This window comes from Xiphophorus couchianus, chromosome 2 (genome assembly GCF_001444195.1).
Source record: "Xiphophorus couchianus chromosome 2, X_couchianus-1.0, whole genome shotgun sequence".
In the NCBI taxonomy this organism is placed as follows: domain Eukaryota; kingdom Metazoa; phylum Chordata; class Actinopteri; order Cyprinodontiformes; family Poeciliidae; genus Xiphophorus; species Xiphophorus couchianus.
The window spans coordinates 15,260,367-15,276,824 of NC_040229.1; the positions used below are offsets into that span (position 1 = coordinate 15,260,367).

Sequence of the window (16,458 nt, forward strand, 5' to 3'; positions counted from 1 at the left end):
AAACACTTCTGCACCTTTTGTCAAGTAACAACTACAAACCTCAATGTATTAGGTTTAGGTCAACAATCTTGCCATTCATCTGTGGAGGTCAGATCTGTGGAGTGAATGAGTACTAGCTGTCCTTTCAACTGTTGTGGATCTCTGCAGGTGACTAAAACATGTAATTGGTTACACTTGACTTTATTTCAGGGTATTAGAGTAAAAAGGGTTACACACATTTGAATGTTATTCTTTTCAAATGTTTACTTGTGAATAATTTATCCTTTTAGTTCTGAGTGGCAACTACTATACTATTGAATAAGACTCAAATAAAACTCATTGAAGTATGGTGTTGTAGCAAAACAAAATCTAATATGGATTAATGCATATTCTTTTAAAAGTGAATGTAACTCGGAGAAATAATGAAAGAAGGGTATAATTTTACATAAATATTTTTAAAACAGAATATCTCTGTATCTTGAAGTTTTGGCACTACATATCTGTTTTGACTCCACATGTGGTACTCAATGTCAAAGCTAACGTAGTGTCAGAGGCGTGTGTCCACATTTATCACCTTGTGCAGCAAGCAGTTTCAATGTACTTTCACACCTATTCAATAAGTTTTGCTCAACTTAAGGCATAGGTTTTCCTCAACTTTCCTTGTTCGGATGCTATCAGTGTGTATAGCTATCCATCAATGTTATCTCTATTTGCCTTATTTGCTGTTATGTGACCTCCTTCTGAACTACTTTAATGAAAAGTGGCCAACCCCACCACTGGGCTAAAGTTCAACAAGGACAACCCTCCCCCAGATCCTTCAATGAACCCCTTTTTTCACAAACTTCTAAATGTCCCTCTGGCAAATATTTAGCTGACATGCTCCAGACTGCTAGACTACCTCATTTCTTGGCAGAGCTCCTTTAACCTCAACCAAGTATGTCTCCTTAATACCTGGTGCTGTATATTTCCGCCATCCTTCCCTTCATAAATAGCCTGATCTAAAGAAAATGTCTGTGCAATGAACAGAGTAAAATGTTTGTACTGTCTGACCAAAACAAAGAAAAATCTCTACATAGATTCATTGGATTAAGTGTTGAAGTTGCATGCAATTGTAAAATGTCTGAAAGGCAGTAAACTTCAAAGATCAAAGTCATTCTTTAATTAAAAAAGCAGAAATTGGGTTACCTTTCTGACAATGCTTTGATGTCCAGCAGCGGTGGTCATTGTTGCCTTTGACCAATGTCCTCTGACATGTAGGGTTGTCCTCCATTGTGCCTGGGCAGACATCATCACACTCCTTTGACTTCTTGTTCCCGGTTATAACATTATTAACATTGCTGTCCATGATCAGAGACCAGTCCACTGAGTCCAGGAAACAGAGCTCTGGGTTCTTTTCAATCTGCACTGTCCCACGGGTGATGTTCATCAGGTTGTAAAGGCCAATGTCCTTTAGGTTGGTCATCTCATAGATCACCAAAGCATTTCCATATAAGAGATTACGGCCCCTAATGACGCTCAAGTTGGGGAAGAGCGTGCTGAGGCTATCCAGGCCAGGAACGCGGAACAGCAGCAGATAGTCGGTGATGACTGTCAGCTTCGGGAAGCTGAGGGTGCGGAAGACCTCCTGATTGATGTTGCTTGTCTTTTCATTGATTAAAACGATTTGTAGGAAACCTTCCAACACTGTGCAGTTCTCAAGAGCCTGGAATTCACTTATGTAATTCCGGATGTCAATACTCGGGCTACAGACTGAAAGAAAAAAAATAAGAAATAATTAATAAATGCATTTGTGAATTGATAACTAACAGAATTATTGGTAAACATTCTACACGTGTAGCAACAAAAAATAGGGTCTGTATACATCATTTTATTTCAACAATTAAAATCTCCAAAGATAGCAACTATTTAAAGACAATTTTTGAATTATGGATGGATGGGTGGATGAAAGGACAGACAATGAATAGATATTTGGATGGTGAACTAATGGAAGGATAAGTGGATAATGAGCAATGAGCCAACAGATTGATGGACAGAGGGAAGACAAGAAGTATGGCTGTGGAACCGGATAGGCCATGTAGTATGGCTTTACTTGTATAAATTATGTCTTTCCAGCCATTCCAGATCTGGAACATTCTTAAAACAAATTCTGCACTTTCACAGCCTTTGCAGAAACACTGAATAAAGGTAGTAAAGCTATTTGGCCAGATTTTAAATAAGCATGTATTCATTGACCAAAAATAATAATTTCATTAATCTTCTTGAAGCATATAATCCTTTTATTCAAGACAATGAGCCTGACAGAATGTTTTCTCGCTTTCTGGAAGCCTGTGTGCTGCACTAGGACATCATCTTTCAACACTCTGTAAAAAAAAGATTAGTTTGTTCTCAGTAATAAGAAACTATTACCAGAGTACAGAAACTCTCTCTTATTTTCCCACTGAGATGCACAAGTTAACATGTTCAAAACGTCTTTTTTGTATAACCTCAAACACAACACCTGTGTTTTACAGTAAAATGCTTCGTCCTTCACCTCAGATAACCTCAACATGTACATGAGCCAATTCTCTGAGCTCGGAAAACAACACTTGAAACCACAGTGCTGGGAGCGCCCACTGACAACACTCACATTAACCTTTTATTATTGATGACAATCAGCTCTGCCAGTAAATGTAACTATGCACCGCTCCATCAAATGCAAATCTGTAACTTTCACACTTAAATAAACATAATCCTTACCCATAAAACTTAAACTTGTCTCGATCTGCCAGCCAAATTCTAGCTTTGGTTGTGCTCAGGGATGCCAGGTTGTGACATGATCGCTTCTGATGCTACCTTCCAAGCATGCAGCAATGTGTGAACAAGTTTTGACAGAGAAGCAGTGACAAAATTCATGCCAGAAGTCCCATAATAACAACAACAATATAAACTTTTGAGATATGAATTTAATGTAGTGACATCATGCGGTTTCCCAGGCATAACCAGTGATACACACGTGTTCGCCATATGAAGAGACTTTTCTTTTAATGTTATTTCCAAAAATGCTGCGACTACATTAATATAAACAAAAACAGATGATCTGCAAATCATTCTAGCCTTACATTTAAATTCATCATGGATCAGCATGACTGGTTTATTCACAAATATGCTTCAAAGCAACCCCATTATTACTGCTTTTTAAAATAACTTTTCCTTTGTTGAGCGTGGAGGATGTGGTATCCAGGATTACAACATATTTACTTGTAAAACTACAGTTTTCTATTGATCAAAGTCCATTTCAAAATACCCTTTTCCATCTGAGAAAGTGATGGCCTTTCTAGGACTGTTTGTTAGGAGTTTCCCATCATTTCCTTAGATTTGCTTAGGGAATAGGTGTATTGGTTTCCTGAAAGATGTAATATGTAAATATGACACATAGAAGAGAGGCAGAGTTTGTAAAGTGTCTGAATGTCAATATTATTACCTTGCTTAGCTACTCAAATGAAACATTTCCAGTAAAGTTTTGTTGTAATTTATTTGAAGTTCTTGTAAATGGCTTCTCATGGCTTATTCAGACACCTTTAGTGGTTGCCTCCTTTTTGATCTGTTCCATCAGTATGAGCCATTACTGTTTTAGTAATCTAGAATTGTGGTTTCTAGGGAGGCCCATGAACGACTGACTGTAATTAAAACAGTGTCATCTAATATATTACTTTGCAATTACTTTGGATAATTGCAAAGTAGAAGGAAAACTACATATAGGCTCCAATTTTTATTATTTCTTTACATGGAAAAATCTGAAGTGAGTTAATCCAGAGCCACTCTGAATTACCCACATTTTGCTTTCTCATCAGAATGTTAACTTAGGAAAGGTCACGTATTGTTATCTTGCCCATTATTAATGAGCATATACTCATCTAAAATGCATCTGCTGTAGTTATGAAATTGTAAAGGGGTAATTAGTTTGAGTAAAAGAACAGCAAAAAAAAAATCTTTTTTTTTGCTGTTCTAACAAACTAAATGTTTTACAAAATACATTCAGATTGCTACAAGAGTAGAAATTGAATACACTTCTTAATACAACTTTTGCCGTGCCACTCTTTATAGAGTGACACATATGTAACAAACTGATATTAGCTGGTTAATCAGTCGGCCTAGATACTCTGGTGGCCAGGCTGCAGTCAGCTGCTTAACAAGACGTTTTAAGCTTCCCAGCTGCAGTTTTTATAAGAGGGATGACCGGAGATTATTTAGTGTCCACACAATGACTGTCCATGTTTTGTGTCACCAGATTTTTTTTCCCAAGCAGCTTGTTATGTTACATGTAATTAAGGGAAAAGCCTTCTTTCAGCCAGCTGGATAGCAGGGCTCAGCACCAGGTAGAAGAGGGAAAATTCTAGCTGAAATTCTTACGAGCTTTGAATTCTTTTAAAACTGTTTTCTATCTTATTTAGAGCAAGCAGCCCGTGCCTGTTCTACTCATTACTTGAATTCTTGCCGTGCTATAAATTATTTTTGTTGTTCACGTGTTTTCAAAGTGCTTGAATGAAGGAAATAGTACAAAAAGTAGAGCAGTATAAAAAAAACACAAGACAAAACACAGTCATAAATTATAAGCAAAAAATTATAAACTAAACCTGGCCTCTCTAACATTGCTCTTTGTACTATACGTACTGTTCCAATAAATGCAGCTTTACCACCCTTTGTAATGACTAGGAACAAAAAAAGCGCAGATTTTTAGGTCTTACTTTTACATGATATCGCAATTAGAAGAAACTTCCAGATGTTATACATTTCCTGTTGACTTTTTTTGACATTTACCATTTTATCAAAGTATTTTTATTATCACTATAATTATTAACTTTAAATGTTTTACATTATTCTATCTTGATTTCTCATTTTAAATAATCTCCTATATCTTAATCTTCAGTTTTTAAAGTTCTCTCACAACATTTATTCACTTAATGCAAAAACTTTTTTTTCCCCCTTATAACTCTTAATATTTATTCCAACAACTTTAGTCTGTTAAGCTTAAATGTTGGACATTTAAATTAGTATCGCATTTACCTATCCTTTATTTCACAGTAAACAAAACATCATAAGTAGTTTATCTATTCAGTGAAGGTGTGAATAGTACAGAGAACATTGTTAATTGTTGTCTAAAAGGAGGTTTAGTGATTGGTACAGGAAATGCCTTGACATATGAGCTCTTTGGTTAAACCTGTTATGTTCTTACAGAAGCTTAGGAGACAGCCATAGTTACACTGCTGCAGTCCCTGTCCAATAAAACAGGCAAGTCTTCAAAGTATTTCTCTGATCCTTGTCGTACTGCAGAGAAAAGCAGATAACTGAGCTATTTTAGTCCAAAACAAATGTTGTACCCATGCATTGATTTATTTGCACAACAATGGTAATGGAAGTCCCTCATGAATTATGTTTCCTGTGGAAATACATGCATTCAATCTACACATCAAAATCACTGTTTTTTGTGCTTTGCTTAAACCTTAGTTGCTTAAAAATAGAAGTCACATTGTTTATAAAGAGGATGAATGGGTTACATTTGCCCCCAGTGGGATGTTTCACTTGTCCAAATTTAGAACGGAAACAATTACTCCCAAAGAAAATAGTATTTGCTTTTGTCCAATCAACACCAATGCCCCTGGGCTCCACATGTGAGCCATCGAGCTGCATGTCTTCTTTGTTTCATTGAGAATTTTCTTCCAGCTTCTCCAGCAGCCGGGGAGCGAAGGAGGAGGGGTGGAGCCACTCCAATACAAAGGCTAATTTGTTTGTTAGTAAAGAGAAGCTCTGGGCTCCACTTCCTGATGAGGGCATTAATAAAATCAGGGGGCGTCTGGCCAGCGGAAGATAAGATTTCAGCCAAGCCAAACTATGGAGAGGCCACACGGGTGCAGAACTCCTGCAAGCAAAAACTGCTACCTTCTGAATGCGTTTCTGAATGTTTTGAAGACTCTTGAAAAAGAGAGGCTGGAATGGGAATACAACAAGGGAGAGGAATGACAGCCTTCCTCTTTGTGAGGCTCTTATTCTGCCCATTAGGCATGTTAAGTAGCAGGAATTCCAATCATTTTCTCACACAAAAGCTTGAGAAAGATTTTGCCTCCAACTAAGGCTGCAAGCTTTCCTTACTCCACTTGTTGCAACAAAAAAAACACTTAAAGATAATGTAGTTACCATGATTACATTAGATAAAGACATATTTCAGCAGCCCTGTCCACACAGACTGATATCCTGCACGCATGTGTCCGTCTCTTCCTCCTGGGTCTCTTTGCTCTTCACACTGCTGAGTAAACACACATATCTGCACAGCGTAACGGGATCCATGGGCTCATGTTTATGATTGATAAACCCTGCCCCGAACCTCTGTGGAGATGTCAACACACAAACACATACACAAGCGCACCTGCACCAGCACACACACAGGCAAACATGACCCTGCGCACCTTCGTCAAAATTAAACCACGACTCTAACGGCCAACACATGCTGAATCCACAGAACATGCTGAGCTTGTAAATAATAAACTTTATTTCACACTTAGATGGAAAATATTACTTTCACAACATTTGCTTGTTTAATTATTTTAAGAAACATACTTCCTGATCTTGTTACATTTTGTTTATTTTTCAACTATTAAACTGTATTAGTTTATGACATTTATAGTTATGTTTTAGTTGAAGCAATGTGTTTTGTTTTGTTTTGTTTTGGGGTTTTTTGTCAAACACAACATTTTGAAAAAATAGAAATTGAAAAACATGAAATTTGGGAGAAAAATTAGCATATGAACGATCAATCTGGAAACACTGAGAGAGAGATCTCTTTATTCCAGAAAAGTTTACTAAGATTCCTCTTTAATGACAATCCAGATGACATTGCAGTTATTTTTAACCTCAGAAATTTGAGATTTTACAACACCTACATAGAGGACATTTTAAACCCTTACTGGATCTCTAGTCAACTTGCTCAAACACATTAAATCAATGTTTAATCATGTGACAAAGTTTGGTCTGCTAAGTTAATTAGTTGTAATTAGTTGAGTGTTTTTTTTGGGGGGGGGGGTTTAATCGCTAACAACCACAACATTTACAAACTCACTGTGTTATTTCAACAATAAGCTGAAAACATTAACCATAAAACAAAAATTATCTGCAGGTTTTTTGATAGATATATGTATATGTATATATATATATATATATATATATATATATATATATACATATATATATATGTTTGAATACAACAGAAAAGTAAGGAATAATAAGATCCTATGTGTGCATAAAATCATGAATCACTAACCTGGAGCTTATTTTTACTAAATTCAAAAGTGAATCACAGTTAATGCTGTTGGTTTATCAATTTATGGACCAAGTATGTTTGGAGTTTTAATTTATTAAATGTATTTAATAAGCCAGAAAGCAAAGACAGTATTGTTTTATATATAGATCTTTAAATTTATAACAGACTTTTTTTTTAAAAGATTCCATGAAGAAAATTAAATCCACAGTTGTAAGACTATAGAGTTAGTGTCATTTTTTCTCCAGTAAACATAGCAAATCTATCACTGACACTGTAAGGCCACTAGATCCACAGTATTGTTTAAGCTGCCAAGAATCACATAAAAACAAAAAATGAAAACTAAATGTATATTCTTTGAATAATGTTTAGAAAACAGGCGATTTCAGCTTCTTCATGGCAGTGAAATCAAATATTTTGCTCAAAACTTTAGAAAGCAAACCGATTTCGATTTGTACTCAAAACTTCACTTTAACAATTATTAGGATATGGACATAATATTATAACAATTTTCATTGCCTTTTGTGGGATGACAATAAAGTTAAGAAGAAAAGAAAATATAAAAAACATGATCTTTTTGGCTATTAAAAAAATTATAAAAGAAAAACATACAAATAATGCGCTACAAAATCAAAGTTTCAATTTCAAAATAGGCTACATTACTACACCACTAAAATTAAGCAGTATTAAAAGTACATAGTTGCACTGGATCAATATATTACATATTAATATATTTTGTTAAATATACTTCAACGGGATTTTATCCTGGTAATACTTGCTGCATTTACCACCAACAATTTAACTTGAAATCGAGCCAGAAAGCACTTGTTATGCATGCCACGTCAACTTGCACCTGTCACATCAACCGGCTCTAATCCACCGCATACTGGAAGTCATCTGACCAGTGTTCTGGTGGGCCACTTCCCCTCAGTGGACCCAACTTCAAACACTGTGGCTCAGATATCACCGAAACCCCAAACAGTAACTCTACACTCCTCATCATAACAAGTCCCAAACAAAGACTGCCTCTCACTCAAGTGGGCAGGAGCATTACAGCATTACAAGCTGCAATGACCTGATTTCTATGAAATAGTTGCTTTGATAATAGATCAATAAGGAGAAGGGTGCACGTACGTTGACAGAAATCAGACAAAATGAAGAAAATAAAAACTGTTCTATTCATCATTATGTTTCTATTACATTACTTAGCACTTTCAGTCAGCTTTTTTTTTTTTTTTTTGCAAAATCACAAAATTTTTAAGTTCTTTCCCTAATAAAAGCCATTTGTGGAAAGCATGAAGTAAAACAAGCTATTGAACAAATATTAAGGTGTTATAATCCCCAGAATAAGCTAGTTTATGACAATTAGACAAATGGAATTACTCAGGATCCCTTAATCTAGAGCTATATAAACAAATTTACTTGTCGTTTATCCTTATTACAACAACTCCAAACCACCAATGCCCCGACTTATAGGATGCACCAAAAGGATTTGTGGTAGAGATGCACCGATCCAGGTTGGCTGGAGACAGCCAGATCAAATGTACAAAGACTTTGTTTTTCACTTAAACAAGTCAGTGAATGCATCATATCACAGGCGATTATTAGAGCAAAAGCAATCCTTCAATGTAAGTTTTTGATGTGATTTAATAGACTGCATAAATATATAGCAACTCGTCTCAAACACTTTAGAAAAGTCTGTTGGCTCTTTATACTTATTTCATATTTAAATAATGTACGCTGAATTAAATCCAAAGATGTAAACAGAATTAAAGTCAATTACATACGTTCCAATTAGATCCTGGTCATAAAGTTGGTCCAGTTGAGTTTGTTGTGTCACTTGGTTAAAAAAAATAGGTCCAGACTTAAAGCTACCTAGCAAACTATGTTGATTCAGTGAGTCTGCAACTACCGCTCTTCTGGAGCAAGAATGTGGCAATAGTGGATAGCCAAAAAAGTAATAATAATAAAAAGTAGGATGGTCAATTTTAATTGTTTTCACACACATACAATATGTATGTTTAGATGTTTTTGTTTACTTTTTCTGATTCATTTTGTAAAATGTTGCTGCAAGAGTCTTGACTGACAGAGGGAATATGGATCACATCACAACAATCCTTAAGTCACTTCGCTGGCTCCATGATTTTCAACAGCTAGATTTTGAAATCATGTTGATGATCTCTAAGGCAACCTCTAACTACATTTCTACAGCTGCTTTTCAGGTATAAACCATTTCAACAACACAATGCAAGCGAGGTGGAGTGAATACTGCAACTCAGTGACTCAGAGCAATCTGCTGGGTTTTCTTTGATTGAAAACTTTAACCAATTTGAATAATTCCTTGAATTTATGAACATTTGATTTCCATCAGAAAGCAGAAAAACAACTCTACAGGCTATTAAACCCACAGCAAATGATGATAGGCACACGGTTGGATGGAAAAACTATAACTGAACAAATACACTGACATGCCACTTGAAATACAGTGTTTGATTAAAGCTTTGCAAACCAAACCTCAGCTGGCAGACCGGAAGAGCTATGGGACAGCGTTTTCACTGGATGCTCACAAACCAGCCCAGTGACACACTTTCACATTCATACCCAGGGGCATTCCACTGACTCAGACTAACGCACCGAGTTATACACAGTAATCACAGAGATAGAAGGCCACCCAGTCAGCGTGGAGGTCTTATGTCACCACTGTCAAAAGGCAAAACAGGGCACCTTGGATGACAGTGACAGCAGTCATAGCTGAGGTACGTGCCCTGCCACAAAAAGGAAGAGCCGACCCGCAACAAGCCCAACCCAGGAGGGAAAAAGTCAGACAGGAGAAGAGTACCTGTCAAACACGATTCTCAATCATGCTTGATCATTTGTCTTTGCCAATCCAATGTTCCAAGGCGACAGGAACAGGAACATCGTTGTGTCCTCGTGAGACAGGACAGAGAGTGCCTGTGCTCTCACAACCTCTGCACCAGTGCTGCTGGTGACAGTTTAAGAGCTGCAGGTGGAGCTGCCAAGTGATGAGGTTTAGAGCAGCTCAGAAACTGAAATCAATAAAACCAAATCCGAGTCCCCTGCAAGTGTTTCATGTATGACTTCCAAACACCAACTATTTTCCCAAGAGTCTCTCTCTGCTCTCTTTTAAGAAAAAACAGCTACATACTTGAAAGCTGTGGCATGGAAAGTCTGTTGCGGTGAGAGTTAAAAGGGGGCTTAATTACATTTTATTGGTGCGGACAGATTATCAAAACGAACAGAAAAATTTGAACCCCAAATGGAGCTCCGAGAGGTTTGTGATTTTCCGCTAAGTGATGACAGCAGCTGGAAATTCTGACGCTCTCCAGCCCGAGTAAAGTAAACACCATCTACAAGTGGTGAATCAGTGACACGGATCCTTATATTCTCTGCAGGCTTTTGTCACCAAAGTTTCTGTGTTCTGGAAGGTCTGATGTATTATACAGCACAGAGGCTCGAGATCTAAGAGCGACTCCCTCGCTCTGAGACCTCCCAATTGCACTCACAAGCCTTTCAGGGAGCTCAGAGAGGTTCAAAGAACGTGGCTAAGGTCGGGCCACTGGTCAACAGGGATGAAACCATTTTTTTCCTCTTCTATTTGGATGCTAATATAGGTTATTCTGCCTGCCCCCTTCACATACAAAGATGTTTCCACTTTAAGTAATAAGGGAATTGATGTGATGGGGTGCAGAGGGATGTCCTGCAGCACAAGCACAATCTCTACGTTCAGGGCAGAACGATCCACCCATACAGGCCCATAATGAATGAGTAATGCCTGCTGTTGTAATAACATATAAAATATGAGTGAAAGTAAGAGGGAAGTCCTAACAACAGAGAGAAATGTAGTCTCAAAAACTACAACTAACTGTACTAGTTAAAGAAAGCCACTAACACACCAGTCCATCAGATAGATTGCAATAGACCTGTTTTGCCCTGATTGATTACGATTAATACTAGAACATCACATTTTTTCCTCTTCGTTAAATGCGTCAAAACTCAAAATAAAAACACAATTTCCATTCCATAAAAACAGATAATAACAGCATGTACTTATATGCTTTTTAGTTTAACAAAAATCTAAAATATTAGGTAAATACACTACTTGGCATTTCTGCATTTTCAACAATGTTTATCAGAGAAGTTAATTGTATAAATGTGAACAATACTGATAAACACTGTTTCTGTATTGGCTGCTCTTTGCTAAACAAAAATGGAGCACATTTTTCTTTTGTCATATATACTGTACATTAAGAAATAAAAATTATAATTGGTAATAAAAATATGACTCATCGTGTCAAACCACAATCAAAACTGGAAATTGGTACTGGCTATCATAATAATGATCGGCGTATTTCTTGCTGTGCTGCCTCTAATAATTCAAAAAGAATCTGCAGCTCATTTCTTCTCTTTTTTTATGACATACCTAAGAGGAAAAAATACAGTAAACAAAATCTGAATGAGCAAGAAGAGGCCTGATCATTGCTTCCCGTGCAGCAATGACTTAATTTTTATTTTTAAAGACTGAATCAGGGATGTACTTTTTGCCATTTGTCTAATATAGGGCTTAGGGAAAGAAAAGTTAAATTAACAGGTCAGATCTCAAAGAAAACCAATTATTAGAGTTGGCAGGCCACGCTGATCGATGTATCCCTGATACTGAATGTATTCAGATCAGACAAAAAGCAAGAAATTGACAAATAATTTAACAGTTTAATTACAATTAAATTAAATGGTTTGTTTTGCTTCTTTTTTATTTCCCAATTTAGCATAGTACAGTGCTTTCCACTATGGGAATTGGGTCTCCTTTTGGCGTCGCAAATCAAGAGTAAGATGATGACTGCTATCACTTTTACAGCTAAAAGTAATGCTCTACACCAATAAAATCATGTCCCAAATGAATAAACATCTAGTTTTCTGCATAGTCCTGAAAGAATTACAGACTTTTTAAGTCTCAACTTTCTCACTAAGTCCTTTTAATTTTAAATATAAAACCTGTAGCTCACCATGATTTTATGGTAGATATTTCTACAGAGAATAGGCCTTAAATCTCTTTAAATTTTTTTCTAACACAATGGAGGTATCGAAGAAGAAAGAAGGAATAACAGAAGGAAGAAGGAAAGGTAAAACACAAGGAACACAAGAAAAATAGAAGAAAGAAGGAAGTAAATATGGACTCGAGGAAGGAAGAAAGGAAAAACTAAATTAAGCATGCAAGGAAAAAACAAGCAAGGAAGATAGGCTGCCAGGACAAAAAGAAAAGATGGACCTGGGGAAGTAGGGAAGAAAGAACACAAAGAAGTGAAGTAGAGACAACCTGGGGAGACAGGAAAGGAAATAAGAAAGATGGTAGGACGAAATTAAAGAAGACAGATAAAAGGAAAATAATAAAGGACACAAGTAAAGAAAGAAAGGTGGAAGACAAGTCATGAAGAAATGTGGCTGCATATAAAATCATTCAAAAACGGTCAACTACTATAAAAGTGCGAGCCCTGCTTTTAGAAAGTGAATCAACAACTTGAAGAAGTTAAAAATGTGTAACACGTAGGATAAGTTCATGTTTAAATTTGGCTTAGAAGGTGAAATCACGAAAACGTCTCAAAATACGTGCTATCCCCCAGTGTTCTCTAGCTATTTACCAGTGTGGTATACCCTGTTATAAAATGTTTCCATAACAAAGTCAAAAATTGTCCATGTCTATGACTGAAAGCCACCATCCGTTTCTTAAGCTTAATTAGCGCAGAGCACACAGTGTTAAAGCCGAGGTGGAAAACAAGCTGCGCTCTGAAGTTGCTCTAGTTTAAAGATTTCATTGACAGACGCACAAAAACAAGAGGCTAACTAGCTTTCAAATGTAGTTTTTAATGGAAGATGAGTGTAATTTTATTCACCTGTTTTTGCAGCCATATAAGTTTAACTTAAAAAATAACAGGGCTAAAAGGATTGTCTGAATTGGGGGGTTGTTGTTGTTTTTGCGCAGCGACGCACTACGAAATGCAAAATGGCCACATGGTCGTAGTAACCTTCAGCTCTGCTCTCTGGATCCATCCCTCTGACTTCTACGCGTTCAAAACAATGCGTCGGATGCGCCTGCTGCTGGATTCCTTCCCTTTGGGTTCACATTAATAAGAATGCATGTGCATATTAAATAATACTACGTATTTGGGTTATCTATGGGTACTCTCCGGCACATGGTGTAAATATCCTGCTTTAATAACAGGCGCGCGGCGCGGCGCGGCTACACAGGCGTATTTAATTAAAAATAATCTTAAAATAATAATTTATTCACTGTTGACACATAAAAAAAACCTGTTTGCAATATATTGCTCACAAAGATGATAAGCTTTCAGACGTATTGAGAATGGAGGAATAAATTACAGCATTTACACTATCAAAATACTTACTCTCTCCATGAGTGGATCGCACGCAGACAGAAGAAAAAAACAGCAGCAAACCCCAAAACAAGGTCAGGCTACCCATCGATGTTTCTGCTCCCTCGTTCATTATTTTCCTTTCAAAAAACGCAAAAAAAATAAAAATAAAAATAACTGGTTCGTACACGTCCACCCCTTGCAAGAGATCCTGCACATTAAAATAAAAACAGGAATTGAAAAAAATAAAAAAAGGAATAATAAATGTCTGTAGCCCGAAAGGCTACCCTTTAGCAGCCACCAAACGTGTGTTGTTGTTGTTTTTTTATGTAGATCTACTTCAAAATATAAATAAATGCGATTTGATTGGAGAGGGGAGGCGTTTTTGATCGAAAAGAAAAATCCCAAAAATGCAGTCTGCTATTTTTGCCGATCACTGTACACTTTGGCTGGTGTGGCACACGGGCCAATGATTTTCCTGGATAAATGATGGTAATCCCCATCTTCATTCTCCATCTCTTAAAAACAGCAGTGCGCCTCCAGTGTGTTAAGGCCTAGCGTGGATAATAAAAACACAAGTCTGCCTAGATTTCTTTTTACTATTATTATTTATAATTCCACGAGCAGCCCAATAAATCGTTCACAGCATTCCACTCGTGAACAAGGCTGAATGATGGAAGAGGAGGGTGGAAAAAAAACACACGGACAGATCCACAGGGGTGGTGGCTGAGAGGGGCTGAAAAATGAATGAACCCCCCCCCCCACCCGTTTTTGCCTATGCCATCCAGCAAGAACAGGGTATAGTAAGATCCCCGCAGAGCAGTTCCTGCTCGGTTTAAAAACCAAATTTCTCCCGTTAGCTCCTCTTGGACTGATCCCCTCAGTCAGTCTGGGTCTGCAGCTGAAAGAAAATACCAGACTTGTGCCACGCAAGAGAATGGATCTCCAGCTAGACGACCTCGGCTGGGGTGGGAGGGAGAGCGTGGCCACGCAGTTGCCTTTTACGAGTGATTCTTCTTTTTTTGCTCTTGTCCTCACACAAACGTGGGAAAAAAACGCAGGAAAAAAAATAGTCCGGTTGCGCGTAAAATCCAGAGGATGAAATGGTTCAGACTCGCCCTCGGTTAGCGCAGGCTGTTGCGGGTCTCAGCCCCTCCGTGGAATCGCTGCTCCAAACAAGAGTCGGCGTCTCTCACACAGAAAACACATAGCTTTACGGATAAAGTGGGAGCGTCGTGAAAACCCGGAGTGGATTAAGATCCAGTTCCCAAAGAGCACCACGCCAAACGGAAAACAGCACTGATACAGTTTTTAAAAAAATAGAATACCGTCAAAAAATTCTATATCTTTGGTTACTTATTTCAAAAAGTGATAATCATAGATATTCATTACAGATAGAGTTGAATATTTCAAACTTATTTCTGGTCATTTGAAAGAAAAACCAAACTTCAGTGTCTCTGAAAGTTGGAATATTGTGAAAAAGTTTAATATTTGAACTATATGGTGGCGCACATTAATCAGGTAAAAAAACTCAAAGCATCTGCAAATGCTTCATTGGGCTTTCTCTCTCAGTCTGGGTCAGTAGGAAACACAATGATGGGGAAGATTTCTAACTAGACAGAAGACAGTCATTGACACCCTCAGCAAGTAAGGAAGCCACAAAGGTCACTGCTAATGAAACTGGCTGCTCACACAGTGCTGCAGTTGTAGTTTTTGAACTAGACTCAGTGGTCAAAAATCCTCTTTCCAGATGGAAGTAAAATTTGAAATTTCATTTGGAAATCAAGCTCCCAGAGCCTGGAGGACGACTGGAATTCATGCTGCTTGACGTTTTATGTTTTATGAAGCAAACTGACCTTAGCTGGAACCCACAGTACCGTCAAGACCAAGATGAGAGACACCAGACCCAACAGGTCAGGTGACCTGAAGGCAGTCATCAAAACAATCTGGGCTTTCCTTACAACTCAGCAGAGCGATAAGTTGATCATGTCCATCCCATGCCGCATTGTTGCAGTTATTAATATAAAGCTGGCAAAACCAAGTATTAAATGTTTAGAAATGAACCTGGCAATTCTGTTTAAAATATCATTCTTATATTGCTCCTCTGTAATATTCTAGTTTTCTGAGACTCTCAATATTCAATCAGTATTACACAATCAAACTAAATTATATACGGCTTAGTGCCCCAGTACAGCTTTATGTAAAAAAAACTTCTGTTGCATGACAAGAAGCAGATCTTACCATTATGAACTATATAGACAAATTGTCTCATATTGGCTGCATTTTGTCAAAGTATTCACCTATCATTTAGAACTGCAAGCACAAAATAACATCTACAATTGAGCATAGTCTCATCTTAATTATTAAATCAGAGTGGGCAGCTTTTAACAAAACACTGATGACTAAAAGTTAAAACTAACATTATCATTTTACATTTGTTAATCAGAGATCATTAAAAATATGTGTTGCATCTTTGCTTTGCAAATAATGCCAAACTTCCCTATTTTTGGTACCTTTTAGCCACTGGATGTAAAGGTTGTGTCCAGCAAGCTGTGTAGAAAACACAGGCTGCTGAAAGGTTAGGGAGAAATGTTGGTCTGATTAGTAAAAATGGTATTCATACCGCTTTGGGTGGGGCAGCTCTCATACACACTCACTCTTAAAGTCATTTCAGAACCACTAATTAACCCAGCATGCATGTTTTTGGACAGTGGGAGGAAGCCCCACAGCCACTACTGGCTGCGTAATTTAAAGCAGAATAAATGGAGAAAGTTGGAAGGCAGGGGACATTCCTCTAATTTAAAA

The 16,458-nt window shown here is 37.3% G+C and overlaps 1 protein-coding gene across 1 annotated transcript in view; it reads right to left on the reverse strand.

Moving 5' to 3' along the window:
* Positions 1-14,835, reverse strand: part of igf1ra (insulin-like growth factor 1a receptor) — a 91,977-nt gene extending 77,142 nt beyond the window's left edge. Inside the window, exons 1-2 of the mRNA XM_028038111.1 lie at positions 13,687-14,835; positions 1,165-1,728 (exon numbers count right to left, since the gene is read on the reverse strand). Coding sequence (XP_027893912.1) covers positions 1,165-1,728; positions 13,687-13,786 — 664 coding nt within the window. The 5' untranslated portion in view covers positions 13,787-14,835. The remainder of the gene's footprint in view (positions 1-1,164; positions 1,729-13,686) is intronic.
* Between the last annotated feature and the right edge of the window lie 1,623 nt (positions 14,836-16,458).